This window comes from Thunnus thynnus, chromosome 14 (assembly GCF_963924715.1).
Source record: "Thunnus thynnus chromosome 14, fThuThy2.1, whole genome shotgun sequence".
Classification (NCBI taxonomy): Eukaryota; Metazoa; Chordata; class Actinopteri; order Scombriformes; family Scombridae; genus Thunnus; species Thunnus thynnus.
Genome location: NC_089530.1, coordinates 22017941 through 22044412, shown reverse-complemented (window position 1 = coordinate 22044412; position 26472 = coordinate 22017941). Strand labels below are relative to the sequence as shown.

The following is a 26472-nucleotide window of genomic DNA, read 5'->3' as shown; positions in this document are numbered from 1 at the left end:
TCAGTTTCCAAGGTTTTTTTCCATCAGCTGAAACAGGAGACAGGAGCTAAAACTGCCTGTTAGAGACAGAGGCTGAGCTGAGGGGCTGCGTAAAGGGCCAGTGTAAAATAAACAAGGAGTCAGAATCATGCAAAGTTACGCTAGTGGAGTCCAAAAATAAAAAATATTAGAGCTGGAAATTAGCATCATAGGTCCCCTTTAAAGACAATTTGCACTCTAACTGTTGCGTTCTTCTTTCCTCAGCTTTGCCTGAACTCTAAAGCTGTTTGGAGCATTTATTCTCCGTGGTCGGATTGGTGCCTGGATCTGGGCTGGGAAGAGGTGGTTTGGAAAGTTGTAAAAAAAAAAAAAAAAGAAAAGAAAAAGAAAAAACACAAAAGTGGGGGGGAAAAAAAGTATCATTACGATATAGAAAAAAAAAACAAACAAAAATATTTTAAAAGCTTGACTGAATGACCGACCACACCGACCAACACCAATCCAGTCCAACCCTAGCTAGATGATGTTGGGGCCCGGCAGCTCGTGATGTCAGTCCCTTCCTGCAGATGGTGCATGCTTCTGGTGGCGACACAGGGGTGATGCTGTCCTGGTCCTTTTCTCCCATGGCCTTTATTTCCCCCGTCTTTGTTTTGTCTGCTGTTTGGAAAAGTATTAACATGTAAAAAAAATAAATAAATATAAATATATATATATATACATATATATAAAAACAGAAAAAGAAGTACACTTCACACACATAGTGAATAGGACTGGGACGGCAACTATAAAATCTCAAGAAAATGTGATTTTTTTTTTTGTTTTTGTTTTGTCTTGAGAGAACAGCAGAACGTCTGCTTTAATAGAAGTATTGTTTGGATTATTATTAACAGATGTGGGTTTACAGGAAGGGGGAGCTACTAATAATTACTTAATATCAGAATTTAACACCCATTTTAAGTGTCAGGTTTGAAGATCTGTACACAATGTTTGAAAGGGGTTTAGGCGTTGCGATACGTTACTGAAGGGACCTTTATTTTTATTTTGTCTTTTTGTATTCTTATGTGTTATCAAGCTGTTGGTTTTTATCTTCTGGATGATGTATTTTGTGTTGGAAAAACAGATCATTTTTAATCAAAAGAGGGATTTTATTTAAAAGATTTGTGTATAAATAGATATTTATATAGGAGAAAAGGGGATTTTCTTTCAGTGTGAAGGGAAGGGAGTTTTAAGCATGAGTGTGTGGGTGTTTTTTGCTTCTTTTTTTTTTCCTGTTTGAGGTCCCTTGGTGTAAATACAAACACAAATATACTCACACACCATGCATGCACACATACACTCAACGTCCTTGTGCTGCTCCAGCCTTTAGGGTCGAGCCTCTCTTGAGCTTTATAGACAACATCCGGGCCAGCTCATCCTGAAGTTGCAGAAGGTCTCCATCTGTCTGCCCCCCTGCAGTGTTCGGAGGCGAACACTAGAAGGCGTTATCGGTCAATGTCTAAAGCTCCTCACATCTCTGAACTACCTAACCCGAAAGCACGGACACACTCACGCCAAACTCTCTACTTCTGTTCTTCTGTTTTTGTGTAATTTTTTTGACGTGAAGCATGATTTGTTTGAACTATCTAATGGCCTGTACTGTTTTCTCGCACAGACACTTAAGACTCGATGCTGTTGTATTCGCTCTTCTGAGGGGAGTGAACCTTTTCTGCAACTTCAGGTTACGCTCGCCAAAATCCTTCCCCCCCCTTCCGCCCTACTTCCATCATTCCTGCCTCTTATATCCTCTACGTCTGATACTCTTGTGACCTTTCGCTAACCAGCCCCCCCTCCCCCCCAACATTACTGTCTTAGTAGCACCACACCGTGTGAAGATGACAAAGACGATGATGATGATAAAAAGTGATGATGTCACCCTTATGCCTGTCTCTTGTTCTGATTGTGTTCTTAAAAATATGTATATTGTCCGTCTTGGCTCGCTGTACTTCTGTATGAAGTCCCGGCACTGTAAAAAAGCATGTTAAAAAGGGAATGCAGTGGAGGAGAGGGACTGACTGCTGGCCAGGGATTGGACAAAAACAAACAAACAAACAAAAAAAAGGCATGATGGGAAGAGAAGAGGGCTATGTTGGCTCGCAAGCTGCGGGACCTTTGCTGATGGCAATCAATGGATTTGGTCCCTTTTGTCACAGTTTCTGTTGTAAACGTTGTAGTTGTTAGTGTTTTGATGTTGATATTTTTATCAGTTGTTTTAGCCAGAGCTGTAAAAAAAAAAAAAACAAAAAGAAAAAAAAAAAAATAGGGATTGAAATTAATGGAGGCTGAAAAAGCCGCAACCCTTTTTTTTTTTTTTTTTTAAACTGTTATCCCCTTAAACACACACAGACTAACACAGACACCGAATGCTGAAATCTTGACACAAAACTTTTGATGAATTATATTGGAATTCACAGCATCATATAAGCACATGAGATCAAATATTCTCCCTTTAAAAAAAAAAGAGGACAAACATATCTCCGTGTCAGTGGTCAAACTGTTTTTTTTGTTGTTGTTGTTTTTTTCACAGTGTCGTAGAAACTTTGTGAGTGTGTGACTTTGTACCAGCTGGAGGGGGGTTGAGGCTTGCCGTCTGTCCCGTCTTTCTGTGCTATGCTGCTCCATAGTGACTCATGCACTACTTGGGCTGTTGTTGGTGGTCGCCTAAAAAGCTGAAAGTCATGATGATGCTTCAAATCATCACATATCATGTCTGTACACCGAAACAGTCGAAAAGATGGGGGAAAAAAAAACAACAAACGCACATATTTGTGAATCATATGTGAGCCCAAACCTACTGTATCAACTGTGCTTAGGAGTGCTGTGACATATCGGACATGCCATGAAAACTGTGTCTCCTCCCTCCTCCTCCACTTTTTTTGCACCATGACGACGATGCGTTGTTCAAACCAGTACTGAAACTATGTGATGTTTTTTTAATGGCTCTAAGTAGTTCTGTTTGTGCTGTGGGCGCTGGCCCAGTCGTCTGTTGATGCCACCGACCTGACAAGATGCTTTTCATCGTGTGTGCGTGTGTATGTGTGTGTGTGTACTTCCACACAGTCAAGGGAGAGTTTAGATGAAAGAGTACAATGCTGTTTGATTTACAGGTTATATCAAAAAAAACAAAAGGAGGGAAAGAAATGCAAAAATGTCAGTTTGCCAAAGTATTTGGACAGTTGATTGAATTTAAAATGTGCATTTTTATGGATTAATTTAAAGCCAAAACAACAGACATTTTGACATGTTAAAGCAGGAAAAGCACAGGTGTAAAGAAGAACATTAATAAAAGGCTGCATCCTATTCAGTTTGACAGTTCCAGGGTTGTGGTATTACTCCATAGCTTGACTTTCTGGGCGTTTACATGGACTTGAGCCACTGACAGTTACACCTGGGCTTTTCCTGCTATGACAAGTCAAAATTTCTCAATTCTGAATCTCTTGAGTCTTAGGAATAGGCAGTTGGTGGTGAAGTGAGCCCACTCACACTTTTACCCTTTTTTTATAGTTGTAAAACAGTGATTCCCAACCTTTTTGCTTTGAAGCATATGTTTAAAAGGATAACTGCGTCTAGTACACCCACCATCCACCCTGACCTTCATCCAGGCAGCTATTATGCTTGCCAATGCAACGTAATTGAGAAACAACAATTTGGTTGTATGTGAAAGTGATTTCTAGGAGACAAGGTTGCATAATGAGGTAGTAACACTCGTCACACGTCTTAATCATCAGTGGTGAGCAGTTCCACATATAGGTGATTTACTGGATAGCCTGAAGAGATAAAACTATCAAGAATCTTTTGAGAAAAGTCTGAAAAAAATTACAATTTGTGCAAAATACTATAGATTTTTTTTTTTTCCTGTCTGGTTAATCATCTCGTAACACTTTGGACACTGCAGGTTGGGAACCACTGTTGTACAGCTAAACCATCACCATGCTTTTGAGTCTTATTAACATAAATTCAGGCTTTTGTTTTTCCTCATGGATCTCAGTAATTTCAGCTGATAAGATGTTTTACTTGTCTGTAGAACTTTTAAAATCACTTTTCTGAACCTCCGTTGTTACCCATCTGTAACAGTTTCATACAACAGAACTTCTTAAAAACAACTAGAACATTTTCTCACCTATTGTCCTGTCTAGCCATGCAGATAGTTTGGGTTTCATTAACTTAGTTTTAAGATATTCATATCTGAGATTTCTGCCACATCTATACAATGGATTCACCTCTATTGTGTTAGTACAGCAGCAGAAATCAGATGATGTCTTAAAACTTGTTCACATAAAACTGAAAATATCTGCATGGTTAGATAGTACTGGAGGTTAGTGAGAAAATGTAAATGTAATTTGGGTGAACTGGCCCTTTTAAAAATAGCACAGTTCATATTTCCAGGTGCTTAACAATAGAAATGGTGGCAAACGAGAAATATTTTTGCACACTGCTGTTGTTAAAAGTCTGGAAGCTGAACACCAGTGGGTCCATGGTCTTACTGGGAAGTCCTGTAACTTCCTGCTGCAGCTGAAATGTCATTGAAATCCACTTGAAAGCTTTTTAACATTTACAGGGTATTTACTGACTTGCGAGTCTCACTTTTGTATACAGGATACGTGACCAAATAGAAACTTTACACTGAGTAATCTGTGGTTTATTGCACCAACTACCTACAGAATAATTCACAGTGGGTTTTCGCTTCATATGAATCTTTGAAGTGCAAATTGTTTAAATACTTTGGCAGCAGCACCTGAATGAACTGAGCAGCAGAAAGATCTTTGAAATGCTTAAAACAAATGTTGGAAAAGAATCATTAAAACACCACAATCTTTAACGGCAACACTATATATGCAGTTTTACAAATGGAAGAAATATGCATGTCTACTTTCTGGTAATTTTTCACTGTTTACTTGATAAAGAAATGGAAATCTATGTTACTTGCATCCTCGAGGTTATGAAACGGCTCTGTCTGAGATATATCGAAATCAAGTGATAATATCTCACAATAAAATGCATAAAAGATTAGCAAAAGCCTTAGCTTGTGTGTTTCCCCTTTGTAAGTAAATTTATTGCATTGTAACCTTATACTAAAGGGGCTACATATGTCTATACTCTGAGTTTCAATTGGATGCTGGATTTTTTGCATGACCATACAGTTAATAAAAATCATACATTTAAAACTACAAAGTGTTTGTTTGGATGGTTGTTCTTCATAGCTTTGTTATTATTGTAAAATGGAAGAGTATTTAATAAAAATAGCATTTCAACACCGCTCTCTGTTTTCTGTGTGTGGAGCAAAAAATTATTAAATGATTTAATACATTAATACGGTGGTTTATTACATTTTGCTGGGGATTTATTTATTGACTTAGAGGTCTTGTTTTATGATATACAGCATTTAAATACAGTTATATTTCCATATATTGTTTAACAAGATTCTGCTTTTTGAATATTGATTAATTGTAATGAAGAACAAGTTTTGTCTTTGTTTTACACACAAAGTTATGACTGAAACACATTCAATGTATTGAACATCACTTATTTTACCAATATGGGAGAAATAGTCTTAATAATATTGATGTCTACCATGTTGTCCAGCCCTATTAAGAAAATATATTCATATCAGAGGGGAAAAAGATTTAATAATGAATGAATTTGTTTGCAGTTGAAAAGCAAAGTTGTCCTTGTCATTAGTACTATAATATACTATATTATTACATATGTTGTAGCTGCAGTTCTTCCTCTCACCGCTACGGAGCGCCAAAGACCAAACAATTCAACCAGAGCTGAGCAGCAAGCAGCATCTCTCAGTCAAACAATAGCAGTTAGACTAACAGTGATAATTAAAGCAGTGGGAGCTTTTGGTCTAAAAATGTTAAAGGTTTCAGCTATTAAGTGAGTGTTTTCATACCTGTGATTTATGATGTGATGTGATTTCCTCCATCAGGCAGTTTCCCCCGTAGTGGCTCACACTCCAGTATGGCCATGATGTGGGCAGTGGTGGAAAAAAACAACAAAAAACAAAAAAACAGTCCTCCAAACAGGCTCAGCAACAGTAAAAATCCATCTGGAAGCTACTTACAGACACTGTGCATCTACCTGTCTGCGTTGTCAGAGCTACACAGATGTTTAGCTTTTGTTAAAGGCCCGCAAACCCTCACAGGTGTTTTCACTTACTGCGGATAATTAGACCTCTGCTCAGTTTAAAGTCGGGAAAAGCACGACGCACCAAACTCCTTGTACTAACGCCGCCTTCTCGTCATATGGGAAAGATTCCCGTTTACGACTTGCAAGCGTTGTAGCCTAATTAAGTTATAACAGATGCATTGAAACCAATTGCCTGTATAAAAATAAAAAGGTCAAGAATGTTTGAAGCACATGGAAAAGGCGTCGCCAGCATGAAGTCTCTGCAGAACCATCTTATTCTTTTTTTAGGCAATTTCCCCTATTTGTGTTTATTTGTTTTCGAGCTGAGATGTTTTTGTATTTGTTAAATAAAGCCTTAAAAAAAAACAAAAAACACATGCGTGCGTCCCGTCATGTCATCAGAATAAGGAAAACGTTTCCATAGTAACGAGTATAAATTACAGATAATTGACGGTTGGGAGTTTGTTGTTTACGTTGCCCTCACTGTGAGCTGTCACATCCAATGATGTTGAAACAGCTAAATGGCGAAGTAGTCTAAATTATTCATGGTCGTTGCTGTTTTTGAACAGTGTCTGAACCATTTCAGTCTGGTTTCAGCTTTACTTGTGTGTAATATCAGGTTTAATTACCTTGAACGACAATGGTGGTTGTATTTACCAACTCGGTTACTCGTAAATACGTTTTGAACGACGTGACGTGAACGCAGCATTAATAAAAATATCAGCTGTTGAACCCTTACAAGGCTAAATATCACAGTGAAGAGAGTGAAGTAGACATCTGTGAAGACCAATCAGACACAATAAGTGATAACAATAACTGTATTTGGACTTTATAGCCTTATACAGGTTACTGGTATACACATTAAAAAGCTTTATTCAATATGTTTAAGTCTTTAAGCAAAGAAGCTTCCAATGATGAAACCTGAAAGTGCTGAATATTAGAAATATATCTACTAATAAAAACTACGTAAATCACTAATTTTGAATCAACACCTCTGACAATGTCAACAAAAAATAACACTATAAGCTTCAAAAACATTTAACTGGATTTCTTTAGATGATACTGAGTAAACTGGTCGTGTATTAATACAGTTTGCAGCTCAGAGACTTTAATGGTTCAGACTAAACTGGAATTGAACCTGATTTTAAGAAAATTTTACATATGCACAGCTCTAAAAAGGAACTTAAGTGTAAAAATATTTCAGCTTTTTTTTTTACACCAATTTTAATTTTCAAACGATTTGCAAACACTCATTTTTTCACCTCTTTTTGGATCTTTTATATTGATGTATTGTTGGTAGGTCTCCATGACTTTTGACAGATCTTGATGTAAACCAAACACGAGGAGAAAAAAAAGAAAAGAACACACAGTTCTCTTGATGAATTTTAATTACATCAAATGGATTTATGTAAAAGTGGAAAAGGAGGAAAACACTGGGTCTCATCATCACAAGCAACAGAAATCTGCACGTTCTGCGTTTGCCGGGCAGGTTACAGGTCACCTATACTCCAGAAAGTTCATATACAGAAAGTGTGCTGTTACTGAGCAGGATGGGAAGCGATATAATGAGATGATTTAGTGTGATCTATAATGATACATGAGTCAAGCTAAGATGAACAGTACAGTATGTAGGGTTTGTTTCAGGGTGTCTCTGTGGTGGCATGAGCAACGGCTGCCGACTGTCATATAGGTGACCTGGAACGCTCCAGTCATCAGTCTCTCTCTTTCTCTCTCAGATCACACAACCTCCACTCATAATTGGCAGCCAATCACACAGCTATCATGGCTTCCCGTCCAAGTCGTTTTGGCATCCCTGGCAAGTAAAATCCCCACAGAACGGTGTCCTCCTCTTTGATTGGACAGAGAGGGAGTAGGGGTTTGATTGGCTGATTGATTGCTCCATGCAGATTGTGATTCTTCAAGTCTGATAGGTTGAGTTGGAGATGTTTGTGTTGACATGCTTATGCTGAAAATGTTCTGTACGAGCCGGACTGTGTGTGTGTGTGTCAGTCTTTGCTTGTGCACGCTGCCCCCCTTTACAAAAAGATTCATTCCTTTGGGCAGAAGAAGGTCCGGCTGATTTTTAAAGTTGCACAGAAGACCCAAAGTGGAGTCGTCAAGAGTCTGGTTTAAGATCGCCCTTTTTGGCTGTTGTGTGAACGTTGGCACTTTAATCTTAGTCCGTGGAGACTAGTGCACGTCTAGCAGTCCGTCACACTGAAGGACACATGGCAGTGCAATGTGCCGCAGCAGTCTTTATAGAAAAAAAAAAAAAAAGTCACCGCAACATTTTCTAGAGTATTTTTCTGTTGTTTCCTTGATTCAAGGAAGAAAAACAAAACAGAGAAGGAAGCCACTTTTCTCTACTGAAGTGTCCTGGATTTAAAAACAAAAAAAGGGGGTCGGGGGGGGGGGGGACTGGGATATACAATCTTTCCTCACTGTAGACGGTCTCAGCAGATTAACTCTACTAGGCTTCAGACACACAGCTTCAAGGCCACCTTTCTCTCTCTGAGTCCCAGGCAAGCAAAGAAGAGTGGAAAGATTAAGAAAAGAAAGAAAAACAGACAGATTAGAAAAATACAAAAACACAAAGGAAGACAGGAAGGAAAAAGAGAGAAAGAAGGTTAAAAGTCAGAAACTGTATCATTTAACACAGTAAGTCATGAACGAGAGGAGACAGAGGGAAGCAGCCAGCCTGGATCTACATGCGTGGTCGAGGGAAGGAGAAGGGGGGAAGGATTTCAGCGCTACACCGAAGCCATGCAGCACTGCGGCAACAGTAAGCAGCCTGAAAACAGCCACGTTTTTCACCAGTAGGAGACACTCAGCAATCACCTTTACAAACAACACGAGGGGCGTCGTGAGGGGAGAGATGAGGTGAGCTGCAGGACTCGAAACAGGCAAAGCATTCACCCACTCAAAGCACCGTGGTAAAACGACCCGGATGCCATGCAGACCGGGGTCTCGTCAGGCTCTGAACAGGCGTTTGGCACCACAGGGACAGCGGGGCGACGGACAGGACAGTGAGGGAGGGGAGGGAGGGGAGGCGTGGACTTTGGGGTAACAGCTTAGAGAAGCAGGGGAAGCAAGTGCACGGCAGGATGGACGACATCTGTTACACCATGTTTTAGGTTCCCATGGAGACAAGACCGAACCCCCATCCCCTCCACCCCTCTTCCTCCCACTCGAGCAGCGCTCACTCACCACGCGCTCACAGCATGGTAGCAGACAGACGAGGGTGGGGGGGGGGAGGTTTAGCAGCTTTGCTGCGGCTCCCCACTCCTGCTTTTAGACTTTCTGCCCTCCACATCTGTAGGACAAAGGCAACGTTTATGTTACATCTGTAGACAGTGACAAGAAAATTCATACCTGCATAATACTGTAGATTAATATAAATATAATAAGGAAACTTAAAAACAGCAACTACTGAGTACAAAAGCAGAAATAAATAAGGATCTAGAGGTGGACAGGTCTACTAGTACTGGCACAATAAGCAGTGCTCGTCTTTGATTATAACTTAATGATTACAACAATCTGTACAAGATCCTGTCAGTCCAAAATACATAATTAAATATCCATTCTGAAGTTGCGGTGCGTTGGCATGCAAAGTTTCAAAATCCCACATGAAATGATGTTAGCTTCATTCACAAAAACAATCTGAGCCCTGCAAACTCTTCTCTACTTACTATAATGTCTCACTGTTTCACCAACTCTATCAAACACTGCCTAAAACTCACGCTGCTCATATTCCACTTTCCCTTAACCAACTAAACCCGTCCTTCAGGTCGTTTAAGGAATGAAGCTTCATCATTTTGTCACCAGCCCAAGAAGTCAGTTCAGATCCACCAGATCAAAACCCATCATCCACAGAGCAAATGCTCCAGTTAATATATATATATATATATATATAAAAAAGAAAATACAGAAAAAAAAGGTTTCAAATGTACAAAAACAGTACACACCATTCATAGAAACAAAAAGAAGATAAAAGTGATAACCATTTTGATCACAGCAATCAAAATGAGCGTTTCAAAGCCATGCAGTTTAGTGGATAATGCAACTGAGTTAAAAGCAGTGAAAAAGACACTCCCCGATACATTGAAACATCAAAATAAACAGCAGGTGGAAAGTCAATCTATTATCTGACACATTGACAAATTTAATTTGGTTTTGTAATGAAGAAACTGCTACAACTACTGTATGTCTGAGATTTAGAGATTCCGCTGCATGTTCAATGACTCTGCTATGACTCAGCTCATTTCAGCAGCATGTGAACTTCAATTTTTTTTTTATAAATCTTACTAATTTAAGAGTGACGCTATAAACAGAAATGCTAAGCCTGAACTGTGATGCATAAACTCAATACTGCAGATAATAGTCTGGTACAGTGTTAGCCAGTTAAACAGATTTGATGGTAAAACAATGATGGTAAAAGGCTTGTTGGACGGAAAAACATTCATCAAAGTCCCACTTTAAGAAGAACAGAACAAGACAGAAAAAAGGTCAGAAAAGGAGGTGACAAAAAAAAAAAAAAAAATCAAAAAAAATCACCAGTCAGCACCATGGCAAACAGAAAAGAACGAAACAAAAACACCACACTAACAGATAGTGCTCTGATAAATACATGCAGAGGAGGAGGATTCATTTATCCATCCTCTCTTAAGTCACGTCTGGTAGAAAGATCAGCAAGCCAGAACCTCCCTGTCGTTCACACACACCCGTACTCGTACCACAGGGACTGGTTGTCCTCTGGGTTGAGCGACTGGTCCGAATTATTCACACGATTGGGATCAACGCCCTCATTATACTCTTTCACGCAGGCGGGGTTGGATTTCATCTGGCCGTTTGATTGGCTGTGAGGGGTCTGGTTTTGGGTGGAATTGTGATTCGGGATCGGAGGAGGGTGTGCTTTATTTGTAACGGGGGGCCCACTGATGTTGCTGACAAGGGTGGGGTTAAGAGACAGGAAGGGGAGGTTTTTGCCCGCTGACTCACTAAAGATGGAGTCCATGAACACCGACTCTACAGTGAAGGAGGGGCCGAGGAAAGACTCGAGGGTGGAGAGCTCGGGGTCCTCTGAGCTATGGCAAGGTAAGCTGTGTGATTTGGGCAGGGGGATGGTGGTGGTAAGGGGTCCCTTTAGGTTGGTGCTGTTGGGGTGGTACTCACTGGGTGTCGGCTGGGAGTGTGCACCAGCCTTGGAGGCCGCGACGGGAGGAGAGGCGTCGACGGACACGGGCTGCCGGTTGTCCTTCGACAGCAGGTCGTGGATGCTGGTGCGCCGTGTGGTGCCCTCTGCGGTGGAGATGACGCTGCTGGCCCGGGGCAGTGTGGAGGAAGCCGAGTCCAGGCGTTCGCAGACGGACGTGGCTTTGCCCTGCGAGGACAGGCTGGAGCGCATCGGGACGGAGCCTTTCACACGGGTGCTCTCTGCCTTCCGCAGGGTGGGGCGCCCTGGTTGTCCCGAGGATCTCGGTGGCCTATCGGACACCAGCGATGCCTTCCCGCTGGCTGAGCGTAATATGCCCCGCCCCCTCGTTGAAGTGCGTTCTTTCTGCACATGCTCAGAAGAAGTGGAGAGGCGAGGAGAGTCTACAGTGAGGTTCTCCTGACTGCCAGACTAGAGAGAGAGAGTAAACAACAAGAATCAACTAGAGGACGACTAAGAACATCACGTTCTTTTATAGCATTTTTATTCTCTTTTAATTGTTTTTACATTAAAATTTATTAAAAGTGATTCATCATCAAACAGTTTCCTTTCATAATTTATTGGGAACCGCAAAAATATGCCAGTTATATTTGCATAAAAGTATCTGCTGCATCTGCAGGTTTTAAATCAACAACATGTACCACATCACTGATAACTGGGCCCTCACCTCTGCAGGATCAATACCCTCATCCAGAAACTGCTGCAGGGACAGCACCTCGTTGCCCAGAGATCCCGTCTTCCTGATCTGCGTCTGGCCGGTGTTGCCTGTGGCGGTGGACGGGTCGAGGGACCTGCGCATCTGCAGGGGGCTCTGATGGGAGGAGCGTGAGGAGGTGGGCTGCTGGACGGGGCTGCTGCCGCTGCTGGACCACACCTCCTGGTCCAAACTCAGGCTGAACTCTCCGCTGCTCTCACTGTGAGGCCTGCTGAGGCTGCCGTTCAACGTGCCTGTAGGAAGGGGGACAAATTATTAGATCGTAGGCCAAGTTTTCTATGATCTTGACTTCTATTAGGAACTGAATTAGTATTGATCAAACCTCTTTTCTACTACACTAAACAAATTCAGCTAATTCAGCTATTTTAGTGTCTTTCAGCTCATTGTTACGGTTTTACAGCCTGCAAATTTATTATTTTGGTTCACTCTCATCTCTGTTGCTTTCAGCCACCGCCGGCAACTGCTATAAACCCCCACTGTACATTACCTGCCCAGCATGAAACAGCAGACGTTATTAGCGACTAGCTGGTGAAAATATTTGAGCAGCTTTAAAGCATCTTGAGAGCAACATGTTTCATTTTGGAGACCAAAAATAGAGCTAATAGGAGAGTGAATATAGGACTTGCATTTGTGCTTTTAGTGTGTTGTTTTTTATGATCCTTTCAACTTATGTAAAGTGTCTGAGTACCCTGACAAGTTCTCTAAAAATAAAATGTATTATCATTATTACATTCATTGATGGCCAGAAACATGATAAAAAATGCTAATGTTGCTCTGTATTTGCTGGATGTGTAAATAAGCAACTGTTCCCTCACAACTTTGATATTTCAACTTTATACACAGATATCAGTGTTGTGTTTACAGATTGTTTCTGCTGCCACCAAGTGGTCAAAAAAAATTAAGTATAGCAAATTTTTGGACTATGGGGCAGTGAACGTGCACTTTCTGCCCATTAAAGTCCTCTAGAAGATATCAAATATCAATATTCCCTAAACATAAGAGACTAAATGCAATGAGTGCTTAGACTCTGGAATCAGTTATTTATTTGTTGGCTCACTCCAACTTTCCAAATTTCCATTGCATATTTGTACATAAAATATTACAGCAGCAAGGACAAACCATCTTGATCAAATTCTCACAGGAGGACACATTAAAGTAGGTATTAGAAAAGGTATAAAAGAAAAAGATGAAGGGAGGAGAAGAAGAGAACTGGAGTGGTTAGTTGAGAGAAGGAGGAGAAGGGAAGGTGGGGATACAGAATGGAGGAGCATACCTTTGCCCTCCAGAGGAGAAGTGAGGTGGGAGTTATTGTTACTATTACTACTGGTGGTCCTGTTGCTATGGAGACTGGTGGGTCTGGAGGCTGGGTAAGGGACAAGAGGGAAGACACACACACACACACACACACGCAATCACACACAAACACTCACAGTTAGGATTAACATACACCTACATGTATCCACACAGACATGCACTAACACAAGGAGTCACACGTAGCCACACGCTAACAGTTTGACAGAACGTCCCCTGCTGGGGCAGCAGATGGCACATGCCAGGCAGAGGGTTAGGAAGGGTGGATCAGTGCCAGGCTGTAGCCCCAATATGTCCAGTCAGAAAACAAAGAAACTACCAATAGAGAGGGCGGGGACGCCTAAATCAAAGGACCAATCCACCTTAGAGAGAAAAAAAAGGGGGGGGAACTGACAGGGACACTACTGAATAATAGAGGACGATGGAGTAAATTACAAATTAAAAGAAGAAATGAGATGCCTTGTGTCAAATGAGGAGAAGAGGAATTGAGAGGGAAGACAAAGGAAAGGAGTGGTGACAACGTGATCTTGCTCTTGCTTGTGTTCGTAGGGACAGTTTCAGCTGGAAAGCAGTGACCGTGAAATCATTTCAAACTCGTTTTCAAATGGGTGACACCAAATTAGAATTTAAAATGAACTTTTATATTACTGATTAGTGTCAAAGTTTTCATTATATCCAGGAAACCAGCCTATTGTGGCCCAGAATGGGATTCAGTGCCGAGTAGTAGTCACTTACTACAGATGCTACAGGGCACTCTGCACATAGCGCTCAGCTCAACAGGAGAAGGATACTGAGCCAAAGTGCTGCTATACACCTGCAGGCCTGATAAAACACACACATACACACACACAATGCGGCGCACGCTAGTTGTAACACATCACACGTTTGAAGGTTACATCACATTACTCTCACAGTGCAAAACATGCAAAGTTTAATGTTTTTTGATGTTTAGAAACACAAAACGGAACAAAAAAAATGTAACAGCAGCCATAAAAGTTTCTTGAAAAATCAATAGATATCTGAAACTTCCATTAATGACTTTACACAAAATAATATCTGTAATAGAAGATGAGCTAATGGCTTCTACATTAGTGATGTCCGGTGTGCAAGTGAGAGTGGAGGGCAGTTTCCTCCAGACATTACAGAGGAGGTGCTGTGAAATGAGTGTTATAGATTGAACACTCACAGTAGTGTATTGGAGTGCATTCTGGGAACTCGTCAGATAAATCTCCTGGGGAACCAGTCTAATGACCTGCTGAGACTATAGGTTACATATTTTGATGCAAAGTCGTAGTGAGTGGTATATTAACATCATGCATTAGCCTAAGTGTAAGTGCTAGCCGACTTAAGGTACAAAATGCATTTAAACTAATAAATAAAAAAGTATTTGAAGAGAGATAAAACTGATGACAACAGGGTGTAGACCGAGCTAAAGTGCTGGGAATGTGTGTCAGTAGTTTGGTGGCTGTTTAACAACTGGGTCATCTACATTAGAGGCGGCACAGAACTGATGAATAGATGCCTGGCCACAGATTAACTGCCCTGGATAACGTCCTAAAGCCTGGAATAGAGTCAATCCTACTTTCAACGGAGGCTGATTTGTCTCTTGCTATCCACTAAAATTGCTTTTCCAACTGTAGATCAGGCTTAATCGAAGTGCTGGAAGGCAGTCCAAAGATTAGCAGCGGGGCTGTTGAGGACATGACCTGCTTTTTTGGGGCCATTCAACCATTTCTTTTTCCTTTTTTTTTTCTTTAAAAAGGCTTTCACATTCCCAGCTGGTTCTGAGAGGCTCCTGCAATCACCCGTCTTTTTCATTTAACACACACGTGCAGTTTGATTTGATGACACGTCTCATCTTACCTTGACTCTTGGGGTCATCTGATGAGCCAGCAACGTCTTCACAGGACGCGTTTTCTGTTGAGATAAAGAAGGCGGCGATGCTACAGCTGCTTTTTTCACTCTGATCTGAATGCATTTAAATATATAGTCAGTAAAACACCAACCAAAAAAAGAGAAAAGGATATTAGATTTACACAAATAAAACCAGCACCCTGACCTTTGACCTGAAGCCGTAGCTTGGCCCTGCTACGCCCTGCAGTGGGCAGGGTGAGGGCGGCACAGTCAATGGCATTGGTGGAGAGAGCGAGCTCCTTCATGCGCTGCCCGCTGTGTCTGCTGCTGCCTGTCATCCTGGCGTCTCCGCCCTCAGCGCCATCTAGGTTTTCGATGCTGCCTGCCCACTGAACCCCAGGACCCCCCGCCACCGCCATGGTCTGCAGCAGGTCATTCATGGCTGAATGGACGGACAGAGGGAGGGAAATGAAGAAAGGAACATTAAAAAAATTACACATTTTGTTGCATCTTATCTCACCTCAAGTCATGGCCTAGATATGTAGTCAAATTTAAAGAAATCAATACACCTCAGATAATCTGTTTTCTTTAAATTTATGTCAGAGACAGTTTGTATCCCCTTAGACAAATGGCTCAGATAAAAGCAAACATTTAAGTCATAAGTCCTGCAGAGCACAGGTTTCTAAAGGTTACTTAAGCCTGAAGCACCAGCACTCTAATCAATTGTTTCCTAACTTTTTCTTGTCTACAGTGCTTCAATCAATAAGCCTCATGAAGAGCTAGGCTCAACTCCCATAGTATGCATGGAAAGAGGGCTTTTTTCGTGAGGTTTTGATCAGAATTTGTGTAGATTTTGCTGTGTAGAACACAGCAAAATCAAATCTAGTCTTTATAGAAGTCAAGGCACATGCAGGCATACCGAATTATGAAAAAGGTATTAAAAAATAGTCAAACAAAAATTATCTAAAGTGCATAAAGATGGCAGCTGCATAGTTTTTCATCCTTCAGTCCTCGTGGTTGATCTCAGCCAGGTAAATTTTTTGGACAGGTGATCGTCACCTTAAGAGGCCACTGTCTTTATGCACTTTGTCTACTGAGCTGTATGCGACGGTAGAGAAGCATGACGGCATGCAGAGCTGCTCCGAGTTGCAGCAGCGGTACTGTACACAAAAGATCAGAGCCAGAATCAGAGCGAGGCAAGTCCATGTCAGCAGAATAAGATCTGAAATGCAGCACACTGACAGAGAGAAAACAGAGAGAGAGAGAGAGAGACAGAGAAAGATTGAGAGACAGAAAGAGAGAGAGAGAGAGAGAGAGAGAGACAGAAAGAGAGAAAGAGAGAAGGAGAGAGAGAGGAAGAGATACAGAGAGAGTAAAGGCTCCATTTCAAGTCCTCCATGGTGTGTGTGGGTGGCGGTGATTTTTTTTTTTCCATGCTGTAATCAAAGATGGGAGCAAACACACCACAGGCGCATGAAAGGCGAGCCCACAGTCTCTCCCAATCTCTCATTTGAACACACACCTTCACACTCATACACACACACATAGAGCCTTTCATTCAGTAAAAACCAACAAAATGAAACCACAGAGCACATGACAAAGCTGCCCGATAAGTCGCCCATTGCATACTGATACCCACAATGACTAAACTGAAAGATAAGCTTTGGAAAGTAACACTCAAAAGAGATGAAAATCAAACAGCAAAAAACTACAAGAGGCAGATCTACAGTAGGAGAAAATTCAGTTATCAGTTGTGCTTTTTTGTGAGGTTAGTTTTAATGTCAGTTATTCATCTACTAACAGTGAGAGCAAAGTGATCACCAGATGAGATGAGAGCTGATAAAAAGCTAAGAGTAGGTATTCTACAAGAGGGAGTGGAGGCAGCAGACGCGGGGCGGAGGAGGTGACGGGAGGTCTACTAGGAAAAAATGATAAGGACAGGTCACTGATGTCACCAGACGCAGCATGGAGGTTTGGTAACGATGTAACAAATTTTAACCTGGAGTCTTTGTTAAATCTTGTGCAGATGTCTCAAATTTATTCAAACTCTGCCTTAAACTTGAAAAGAATCCCAAATTAATTACTTTACACCTGAGTAGGTTTAAGAGCTGTGACTTAAACCTGAGACTGTCATACTGTCACACCCCCCACATTGCAGCCACCTCTGACATCAGTGACCGTTCTTTCTTTGTTTCTCCTAGTGTGGCTATGAGAGGTAGAGGAGGCAGAGGAAGGCTAGCGTGGCGGCTATCGGAGGTCTTACACATGGAGCGCCGGTAGATGGCCTTGGCCTTGTCTTTGTCCTTGGATCTGTTCCTCATGAAAGGCAACCTTTTTATAGCTGTCAGAGCGCAGCCAGAGACAGACAGGGGAGAGGGAGAGCGATAGAACAAGCCCGAGGCAGGTGGAGGTAAAGAAAACAAAAGAAAAAGGAGGGCAGAACAGAGGGATGTGGTTAACGTTGTCAAAAAGAGAGCCAGGGGAAAGATAGCAGAGAGAGAACTGAGCCCCTGGACACTCAACTGGACAACAGACAACAATGCAATAGACAAAACAGCTAAAATATATGACTTAAGAGAGATGAATCATGTTATTATAAAGCCTATTAGACTTATCATCAAATCTAGGCTATATCAATGTGTAAAAATACACTGAAATACTGTTAGAAATATATTAGCAATGCTAGCACAAGTTAAAGGAGCTGGAAACACAAAAATACAGGTTTTTGGTATTGTGAAGGTTGTGTTATGAGGGTCTTTAATTTCCTCAGAGAGATCATCCTCAGCTCCACTGATATTTAGGAGCATTTTCAATAAATGCTAACAATTCACATTTCTTTTTTTAATAAAATACTTGTTTAAGTGTTCTTTTTCTCTCACTACTGATAAGACAGGCAGACGAACCGAAATGATCCTTTTAAGGGCAGACTTTTGTATAATAAGACACATTATGCAAACAAATACAAAAACATAAACACATTATGCAAATTCTCACACGCAGTCTTTCTGCACACACACAAACACTCTTATGTAGATGGTTATGAGTGTTGTAGTCTACGTTTACGGCTGATTTTAAAGCATTACGTTCTGTACACAACAACATAACTGTGAACACATTACCACACCTACATGAAACACAGAGGATGAAGAATATTAAAGGGTGCAATTGGGAGGGGGAAAAGGTCAAAGGGCAGAGCAAAGTTTTCATAGACGTAAACAAGAACTTCATTATTTATTATTGCATACTTGACTGTGTAATTTCTCCATTACATGCCTTACATGTTTTATAACTATGATGTTATTTATTTATTCATTGATTTATTTGTAATTTACATTTTACTGCATCGTTGTTTAAGGATACTTTTTCCTTTCTCTTATACCGTATTTCCTCTAAAAGTTTTCGCAGTGCACCACTTAGCTGTAGCGTGCAGGTAGCATGCTAATGGATGTAAGCTCGCCGGTTTAGCTAAGTTACCCTGGTTACCCATGCTCATGTAGTGTTGCTGCTGTCATTATTATTAAAATATGCGCGATTATCCCCGTATTTAAACAATATTGCATCTCCTCCATCCCCCTCCCCTCTCTGTGATGGTCGGCTGGGGGGCCACGCATGTACTCATAGAACTTACTATTTATGCTTAACTGGCCTGCACATGATATAACAGGCAGCAGGAGTTTATCCACCCTTGATTTTTCCCCAGCCTGTTTTTGAGGCCGGCCTTTATTTGTTCGTGTCGACCACGCCCCTGGCCATTATCTGAGACCAGCTTTTAATTGGCTACTGTCTTTTATTTGAGGAAATACGGTATTAATACTTTAAATAACTTTTAAAGTTTACTTTTAAATGAAAATTTTGAATTTAATTATGTACATTAGCCATACATTTTTGTGGTCCCTAGTTTTCCCATCTAGTGTGAAAAATATACCAGCTTGCTTATACTAGCTATAGCTTCTTAATTTTACACAATACTTCAAATACTCATCTTAAAGCAAACTCAATAAGACCAACCTGTAGTCTTCATTCTTTATCTTCTACCGAATCCAGACATCCAGGTTTTTAACACTTCTTACATTAACTGGAGGCGAGTCATGATGCATTGCACCTTTTAATAGTTATGAAACTACATTACAGGGCGTTTGTTACTTATTTACAGGTGAACTGCACAGATCAGCAGGTTGACATGACTGAGAGCTAATGAGCTATAGACCCGTTGGAGGCAGAAGTTGAAACAGACCTGGGACAAAATATACCTCAAGTATTTTCCGATATTTGAACCACATGAGACGTGCTTGATTCAGCTTTACAGGTGAACACTTAAAATTTAGTGTCACTGAGCACACAAAAAGATATTGTTCTTAGGACTCAAATCAAGCGCTCCCTGTGTTGTTTCAAACACAAGAAATGCATCTAACTTTTTGAACCAGGTCAGAGGTGGAGAGTCAACCTTGTGGTGCTGCGCAGCTCAACAGTAACCTCTAGGACAGCTGATTGACACAGACAATGGACTCACAAAAACATGCCCCGAGAGACATGACAGTCGAGTCATAAACCCCGCCCACCCAACCAATCCGCAGCATACCATTGGTGGAGCCCTGCCCTTGGGCTTGGGCATGGGGCTGCTGCCCTCTCCTCCCTTCCGCAGAGAGAGAGAGAGAGAGAGATAAAGAAGCACAGGAGCAGTTAGGGGGGAAAGACCCATTCAACCGTACACACACACACACAAACACACACACACACCAAGTAGAAGTGTGTTTTGTGACTACTTTGTGGGTACGTGAGTGTATGATTATGTGTCTGTTAAAGAGTATTCAGCATCAAATGGACCTAGTTACTGTTTTGTTCACCTTTTTGCATATATATTTGTGTCCATTTGTGTATGAAACAGTGTCTGAGTATGTGATCACAGCTACTATTACTGTATATTTTTTGGTTTGGTAAGTACATATTCGTACAGGATTTTTTTCTGTGTGTGTATACATGTTTCCTCTGTACTCACTGCTGGTCCTCTTTTGTGAGAGTGTGTCGTCCAGAGAGTTGGAGCCAGAGCCTATCGACGAGCTGTCCTGACTGTCTTGGGGAAAGGTCAGGAAACCATCTCCGCACTCTGAACGAGATGGAGTCAGCGTGAGAGAACGCATCCTCTCCCGGCTCTTTGGCTTGATCAGCTTCCTCATCTTCAGAGTGATCCAGTTGCCACGCCTACAGAGACAAGGCAGAGAAACCATCAGGAACAGGAAGACAAAAGAAATGGAAATATTTTAAACAATTGTTTTGTAACTGATTTGTTCCATATATGTACTTTAAGGTTTTATGTTACTATAAACCTCCACTTTGATGATACTCAAGATAAAATGTTGCAGTATACAGCTGTTTAAAGCTCTGCAGACCATAAATATTTAATGCATTCCTTCCTGATGCTGCAGTGTGAGTGTTTTCTGCCATTCCCCATTCAGTCAGATAAGAGTCAACAAGCGAACAGAATTTTTAACGTCACAGTTTGCTATGATATACTGACTTGTCTGAGTCACTCTGACTCACACAGAGCCATTTGCTTGCATGTTTTTTTTTTTAACACAAAGAAGCAAAGTCATCTAGACTTTGCTTTTTACCTGCGTGGAGGTGAGGGGTCATAGAACTTGTACTGGTCCATGATCTTCTCCTCCAGCTTCTCCTTCTGTCTCCTCAGCTCATTCAGCTTGTCTCTGATGGGCGAAAAAAGTAGAAAAGAAGAGAGACAAGTCTATGTAATACTTGAGGATGTGTTTGCTGGCTGTTTTAAGTATACACATTATCAGAAGTGATGTATACTGTATGGCAAGAAAGGGGCTTATACATGTATTGTCTCTGTTCTACATGGAACAGGTCTTTGCTCTCCATGGTCTGCTCCAGCAGCGTGCGGTTCTGTAACATCAGAGTCTGGATCTGGTCCAACAGGTGACGATTCTCCTCCTCCAGGTTTCCTTTCAGCTGGCTCAACAACTGACACACACAAACACAGATACAATATATTAGAGAGATACTGAGACACCTGGCTCAACAATAAATATGATATAGGAAAAGGAGTAAACCATCCAAAACACAGCTGTCTGGAGAAGTCAGCTGAACAAATATACTGTAATAATTAAAGGAATAAATCAACCAAAAGACAGTTGGCTCCGAAACCACATAATGGGGAAAACCTGAAGAGAAGAGAAGAGAAGAGAAGAGAAGAGAAGAGGAGACAAGACAAGACAAGACAAGAGAAAAGTGCCTCCTCACCTCACACTGGTTGGTCAGCTTGGTGGAAGTGATGTCCAGCTGCTGGTACTGCTCCTTCAGTTTGGAGAACTCTGCCTCCAGCTTGGTCTGCTCCAGTGTGGCGCTGTTCAACTGGCTCTTTATGTTTTTATGGTCCAGCTGGAGATTTTCGTTGTCCTTCACCAGCTGACGATACGTAGTGTTCAGTCTAAAGATGGAGCAGAGGAAATCCTCAGTATACAGACGCATGTGTTTATAAGAGATGATTTTCTCAATTAAAAAATAAACTTAAGTTTACATTTAAGGAAAATTAAGAGTTTTAAAAGGTTAAGTCACATTGTCAACCTGTTATTCATATGTTTGCATAGTGTTTAAGAAAAAAAAATATTGATATAGGTAGATCTGACCTATCGTTTTCCTCTTTGAGCTGTTTGCAGTGGTCAGCTGTGGCTTGGTGAGTTTGGTTCTCCAACGCCATTTTTTCCTGCTGCTGCTTCAGATTTTTCTCCAGCTCCTCCAGCTCCCCCTTCCTCTGCAGGAGCTGCTTGTACCTGCACGCATAAAAACACGCAAATAGATTGCAAACTGTTCCATGTGTTACATAAAGAAAGATTTAAGTCTGACAGGAAGTAATACAAAGCATTCATATTCTGTTTATCCCAAGGGGTCTACAGTTTCCTCTAGTTACTCAGCACGGTTCCTTTTAAGATCTTTAATAGTGTACTCATAAGACAGCATACAAAAGAAGGTCATAAGAGTGAGTCACGTCATGAGTGAGACTTGAACTGTTATTAGACTTGAACATGTGCCCATCCCATGCTCCTACACCCCAACTCACTTGTCCTCCAGGTCTCTGTGCTGCTGCTCCAGGCTCTTGTGGGAGCTCTTCAGGCCCCCGTGCTTCCCAATCAGGGCCTCATACTCGGCCGCCTGCCTCTCATGGAGCGCCGCCAGCTTCTCGTGATCACGGAGGAGAAGCTCGTAGGTGGCCCTCAGCTCATCTTTCTCCTTGAGCGCTCCCTCTCGCTCACCCTCCACGCTGCTCTGCTGGGTCTGCAGCTGGGCGTTCTGGGCCATGAGGGCTGCACTCTGCGAGCTGAGGGTGGAGTTCTCAACCTAGAGAAGAGAACGGAAGATTAAGGATGGAGATGGATTGAAAACGAGAAAAAGGTTTGTGGAAAAATCTAGAGGAAATGGTTGTTGCTGAATCAGTCTATAGGGGGCACTGTGTCTTCATTTGTTTTGTTCTGCCTTCACTGTATTCTCCATCCATAAAACACAAACAGGAACTCATTTCTTTTCATGTTTCCTTTGTGGTCAAATTGGTTTCCTAGTCTCAAACCCCTGTCTACTCACCCTATGACACACACAAACACACATACTGTCCAGGTGTAGACACACTTTCAGTACCTTTAAACAGAAGCAGCTTTTTACCTCCAGTACAAACAAACACACACAACACCTGCCAACATATGCTCCCACACACACACACACACAACCTACTTAACACATCAAAAGACATTAACGTGTACACACCCAGAAACGGCTAGAAGCTACTGTATGGTCAGCGTAAATCCTGTAGCCTATAAGCTGGGTTTGAACGGCTGCCAAACAAGGAGTACAAATCTAAATCCATACCAGGGAGCAAAGCAGCCTGGCAGGGCAACTGTGCAAACTGAGGACTTTAGAGAAGGAGGATGGCTTCACATTTTGTTTAAAATGTAGGACTGTCTATGTTGTACTGTGTTATATAGAGAGTCATATATCAGGAGGCATATCATCTTTGCCACTATCTGATTCTATTAGGTTGTGTAAAAACCCTAGTATAATAATATATTTACTAAACATATTATTATATCTTTATTATAATGATGAAATGAAATGAAAAAAGTTTATATATCATATATCTTTGCGTAATATCAAAGGTCTCGGGATAGAGAGTGTTGAATGTTTTGTATGTTTGAGCGTTTTGAGGAAAAATTGTGATTTGTGATTTTGAGTGATACAAATAAAGTTGATAAAAAACTGACGCTATTAGTCTATTAATTATTTAATCCATTAAGCCATTTCTGAATGTGTCTACCACAGACTGGAGTCTATGGTTTCTACTGTGTGGCAGATGCTTATTGTGATAATATAAACCTGCTGAAATGTATTTAAGTGAGACACATAGTTGTATATTGTGCCACCCCTGCTTGTCTGTGTTTCAGATGTACATCACTGAACTGATAGCACTGCTGGACACTGTGTATTGTTTAGGATGTGACGGGGATTACCTGCAGCTTGGCGTTCTGCGTCTGTAGAGTCGTATTGTTCTCCTGTAAGGAGGCAGTCTGTCTCTGCACAGCCACTATCTGAGCCTGCAGGTTGGAGCTCTGAGTTTCCAGTTGTTTGAGCTGGCTCCTCAGGGCCGCCTTCTCAGCTTGCAGTGTGGCATTCTGGGAAAAAAAACATACACACACAATTGGATTTCAGACATGCACAAATACATTCAGAGAACTGCATAAAAGCTATATGTATGTGTGTTCATCATTTGTCCTGGGAAAGTCACATAAGCCCTCCTACATTCCTGATATTGTGTGAACTTACATTCCTCTCCACTTCAATGAGTCTGTCTTTAACTTTCAGCAGTTCCCTGGTGGCTTCATGACTTTCTTTTTCCCATTTACTGACAGCCTGAGGATCTTCCCCTCCTCTAGGGGGCGAGCTCTGCACCATCCTCTCCTCCTCCTCCCTCTGACGCAGCCCCTCATAGTTTTTCTTCACCTGGAGAGAGACGCACAAGTCAACACCGTGAAATCATGGTGGGGTGGTTTTTGCTGCTATTTCAGTACATTTGAATGAATTCCTCTGACATAAATACCATGTAAATGCTGAGAATAAAATACTGCAGCTGAGAGCAACATACTGGAAAATTACAAAATGAAAAAAGCAGACTGCTCTATTAAATTGTAACATGAGAAATGGTTAATAGCAGACAGGTTCCATTACAGTTTCACAGCTGAAACTCAAATCACTCACAGATGCCTCAACTTTTCCACTCAAGAACTTTGGATCAGATGTGTCAGCAAGTCCAAAACACAAACAGCCCCCCAAAACCCAAAAGGGAAACAGAAATCCTCTCCTCCACTCTTTCACAGACTCCTGCCACCTCATGAATAGATAAACCGCCAACAGAAACGGAAGAGTGGGTGAATAAATAATGTATCGGCCTCGAGATGTCCTCAGTGTTTTGAGTGTTTCTAATGTTTTAGACTGCAGGGGAAAGATTTTGGGACAGCCTGTTCTCAAGTGGACAGTCTGGCAGACTGGTGTTTGGGTTTTATGGGATGTGTTTTTATATTGGGTCTTATGTATTGTGGTTGTGCTAAGTATCTGTACGCAACGCAGCCAAAAAAAAAAAAATTATGTTTGTGCATGTATTTCAATGTTTATAAGTATGGATTTCTGTATGTGTGTGTGTGTGTTACTGACTGTCTTGAGCTCCTGGCGAAGTTGTTGGTTGAGGTTAGAGGACTCCTGCAGTCTGGCCTCTAGGGCGGCGATCTTCTCCTCCTTGATCTCCAAAGAGGACTTCAGAGTCGACTCCAGTTTGGTTTCCAGGAGCTTAAACCTGAAAATAAAGACTGAGAGTTAGCTGTGTGTGTATGTATTAATGAGTTTGTGTGTCCAGTCTAGAGTGTGATCTCACATTCGTAACCCAAAATACAGATAAAAGTATTATCATCATAGTCACAGTGTAGCAAGGCCAAATGACTTCTTGGTAAGAGTGTAGGCAGGTGGGAGAGATATTGGCTCAGAAATCTACCACAGGGATGATTCTGCAATAAACTCTGATTATACTATAGCACCTAATCTAAAATGGGCCACAGACCTGATTTATTTGATTCCCAATTGTACCGATCATTTTAGATGACTCTGATCCCAAGATGATAGATTTAGTTCTTATTTGGGTTCCAGGCTGAAACATTTTTAAGAGCAATCACATAATAGTAAATATTCTGGCTTGTGTGTGATTTAGTTTGTGTGTGTGTGTGTGTGTGTGTGTTTGTAAGATGATACCTGTCGTCTGAGCTCTCGTCATGCAGGAGCCTTTCCTTGTTCAGTCCAATCTTCTCCAACTCATGGGTCAATTTCTCCAGATCATTATTCATCTGCTGAGTCCGCAGCTTCTCACTCACCAGCTCCTGCACACACACACACACACGCACTTGAGTGACTCTGACACTTACTGCCACATTCATTGAGTTATTCACCAGTAACCAATGATCAAGATGTATGATTTTAATGGAAAAGTCAACACAGTATAATCTGCTTTGGTGTCCAGGATTATCAATAAATTACATGATCAATTTCCATTAATAATCATCCATGTTGTCTGTTTTTGAATTATTTCCACTTCAGCAATGACACAGGTATGAAGTTTAAATAGTCTCATAACCTGTGCACATAAAAACCAGGCCACCATTTCTGCTCCACATGCACAAATGTGGTCCTGTGAGCACGGGGCTGTGATGAGCATGAGCTCTAACTGCTCAACACTCACTCACTCATCAAGTTGACTCTGGAGGCGGGGATGGGATAGACAGTCCACTCAGAGCTGTGAAACCTTTATTCTATTTGTGAAAACACAAAAACGGGCAATTTCACTGATGTGGCTAGAAATTCACAGCCTGATTCAATGTCTCTCCATTTCATTGGTTATGGCCATGTAGAGCTCCTCTTTCTCCAACAAATGTAGAAAAGTTATTTTCACTTTGTGAAATACAGAAATACTTAGAGTAACTTTTCTATTCTGTCGAATGTGGTCTGGATGGGGAAAAAAACAGTGAAATTGCCCTTTTCAAAACTTTAAAAAGTGTAAGTGGTAAAAAAAAAAAAAAAAACGAGAATCTGCCACTAAATATCATTATTTATATTGCCCTTTGTTCTCTCAGGCAACTGCCTGTCTTCGACTGTGTCAGTGATCAAACCAAACAGCTAATCAAAGGAGCGG

General features: G+C 41.4%; 2 protein-coding genes across 28 annotated transcripts in view; one reads left to right on the top strand and one right to left on the bottom strand.

Annotated features, from left to right (window-relative positions):
• Positions 1–2352, top strand: part of camk2g2 (calcium/calmodulin-dependent protein kinase (CaM kinase) II gamma 2) — an 81288-nt gene extending 78936 nt beyond the window's left edge. For all 21 annotated transcript variants that reach the window (XM_067610569.1, XM_067610568.1, XM_067610566.1 and 18 more), the window contains one exon: positions 244–2352. The gene's annotated coding sequence lies outside the window, so the exon portion shown is untranslated. The remainder of the gene's footprint in view (positions 1–243) is intronic.
• A 5165-nt stretch (positions 2353–7517) lies between these two features.
• LOC137197263 (girdin-like) overlaps positions 7518–26472 on the bottom strand; it is a 76483-nt gene continuing 57528 nt past the window's right edge. The window contains exons 20-38 of one of the 7 annotated variants that reach the window (XR_010931375.1): positions 25539–25663; positions 24951–25089; positions 24066–24242; positions 23753–23914; positions 22315–22592; positions 21884–22027; positions 21498–21684; positions 21073–21218; positions 20849–20941; positions 20236–20438; positions 17503–17580; positions 15445–15681; positions 15249–15302; positions 14121–14207; positions 13348–13437; positions 12027–12307; positions 11320–11770; positions 9355–9460; positions 7518–8658 (exon numbers count right to left, since the gene is read on the bottom strand). Coding sequence is in view for 6 of the 7 variants with exons in the window: in XM_067610561.1 (XP_067466662.1) it covers positions 10859–11770; positions 12027–12307; positions 13348–13437; positions 14121–14207; positions 15249–15302; positions 15445–15681; positions 17503–17580; positions 19819–19872; positions 20236–20438; positions 20849–20941; positions 21073–21218; positions 21498–21684; positions 21884–22027; positions 22315–22592; positions 23753–23914; positions 24066–24242; positions 24951–25089; positions 25539–25663 (3447 nt within the window). In the remaining variant the exon portion in view is untranslated. Of the gene's footprint in view, positions 11771–12026; positions 12308–13347; positions 13438–14120; positions 14208–15248; positions 15303–15444; positions 15682–17502; positions 17581–19818; positions 19873–20235; positions 20439–20848; positions 20942–21072; positions 21219–21497; positions 21685–21883; positions 22028–22314; positions 22593–23752; positions 23915–24065; positions 24243–24950; positions 25090–25538; positions 25664–26472 lie in introns of all 7 variants that reach the window. The other 6 variants (XM_067610561.1, XM_067610560.1, XM_067610556.1 and 3 more) reach the window with 6 other exon arrangements.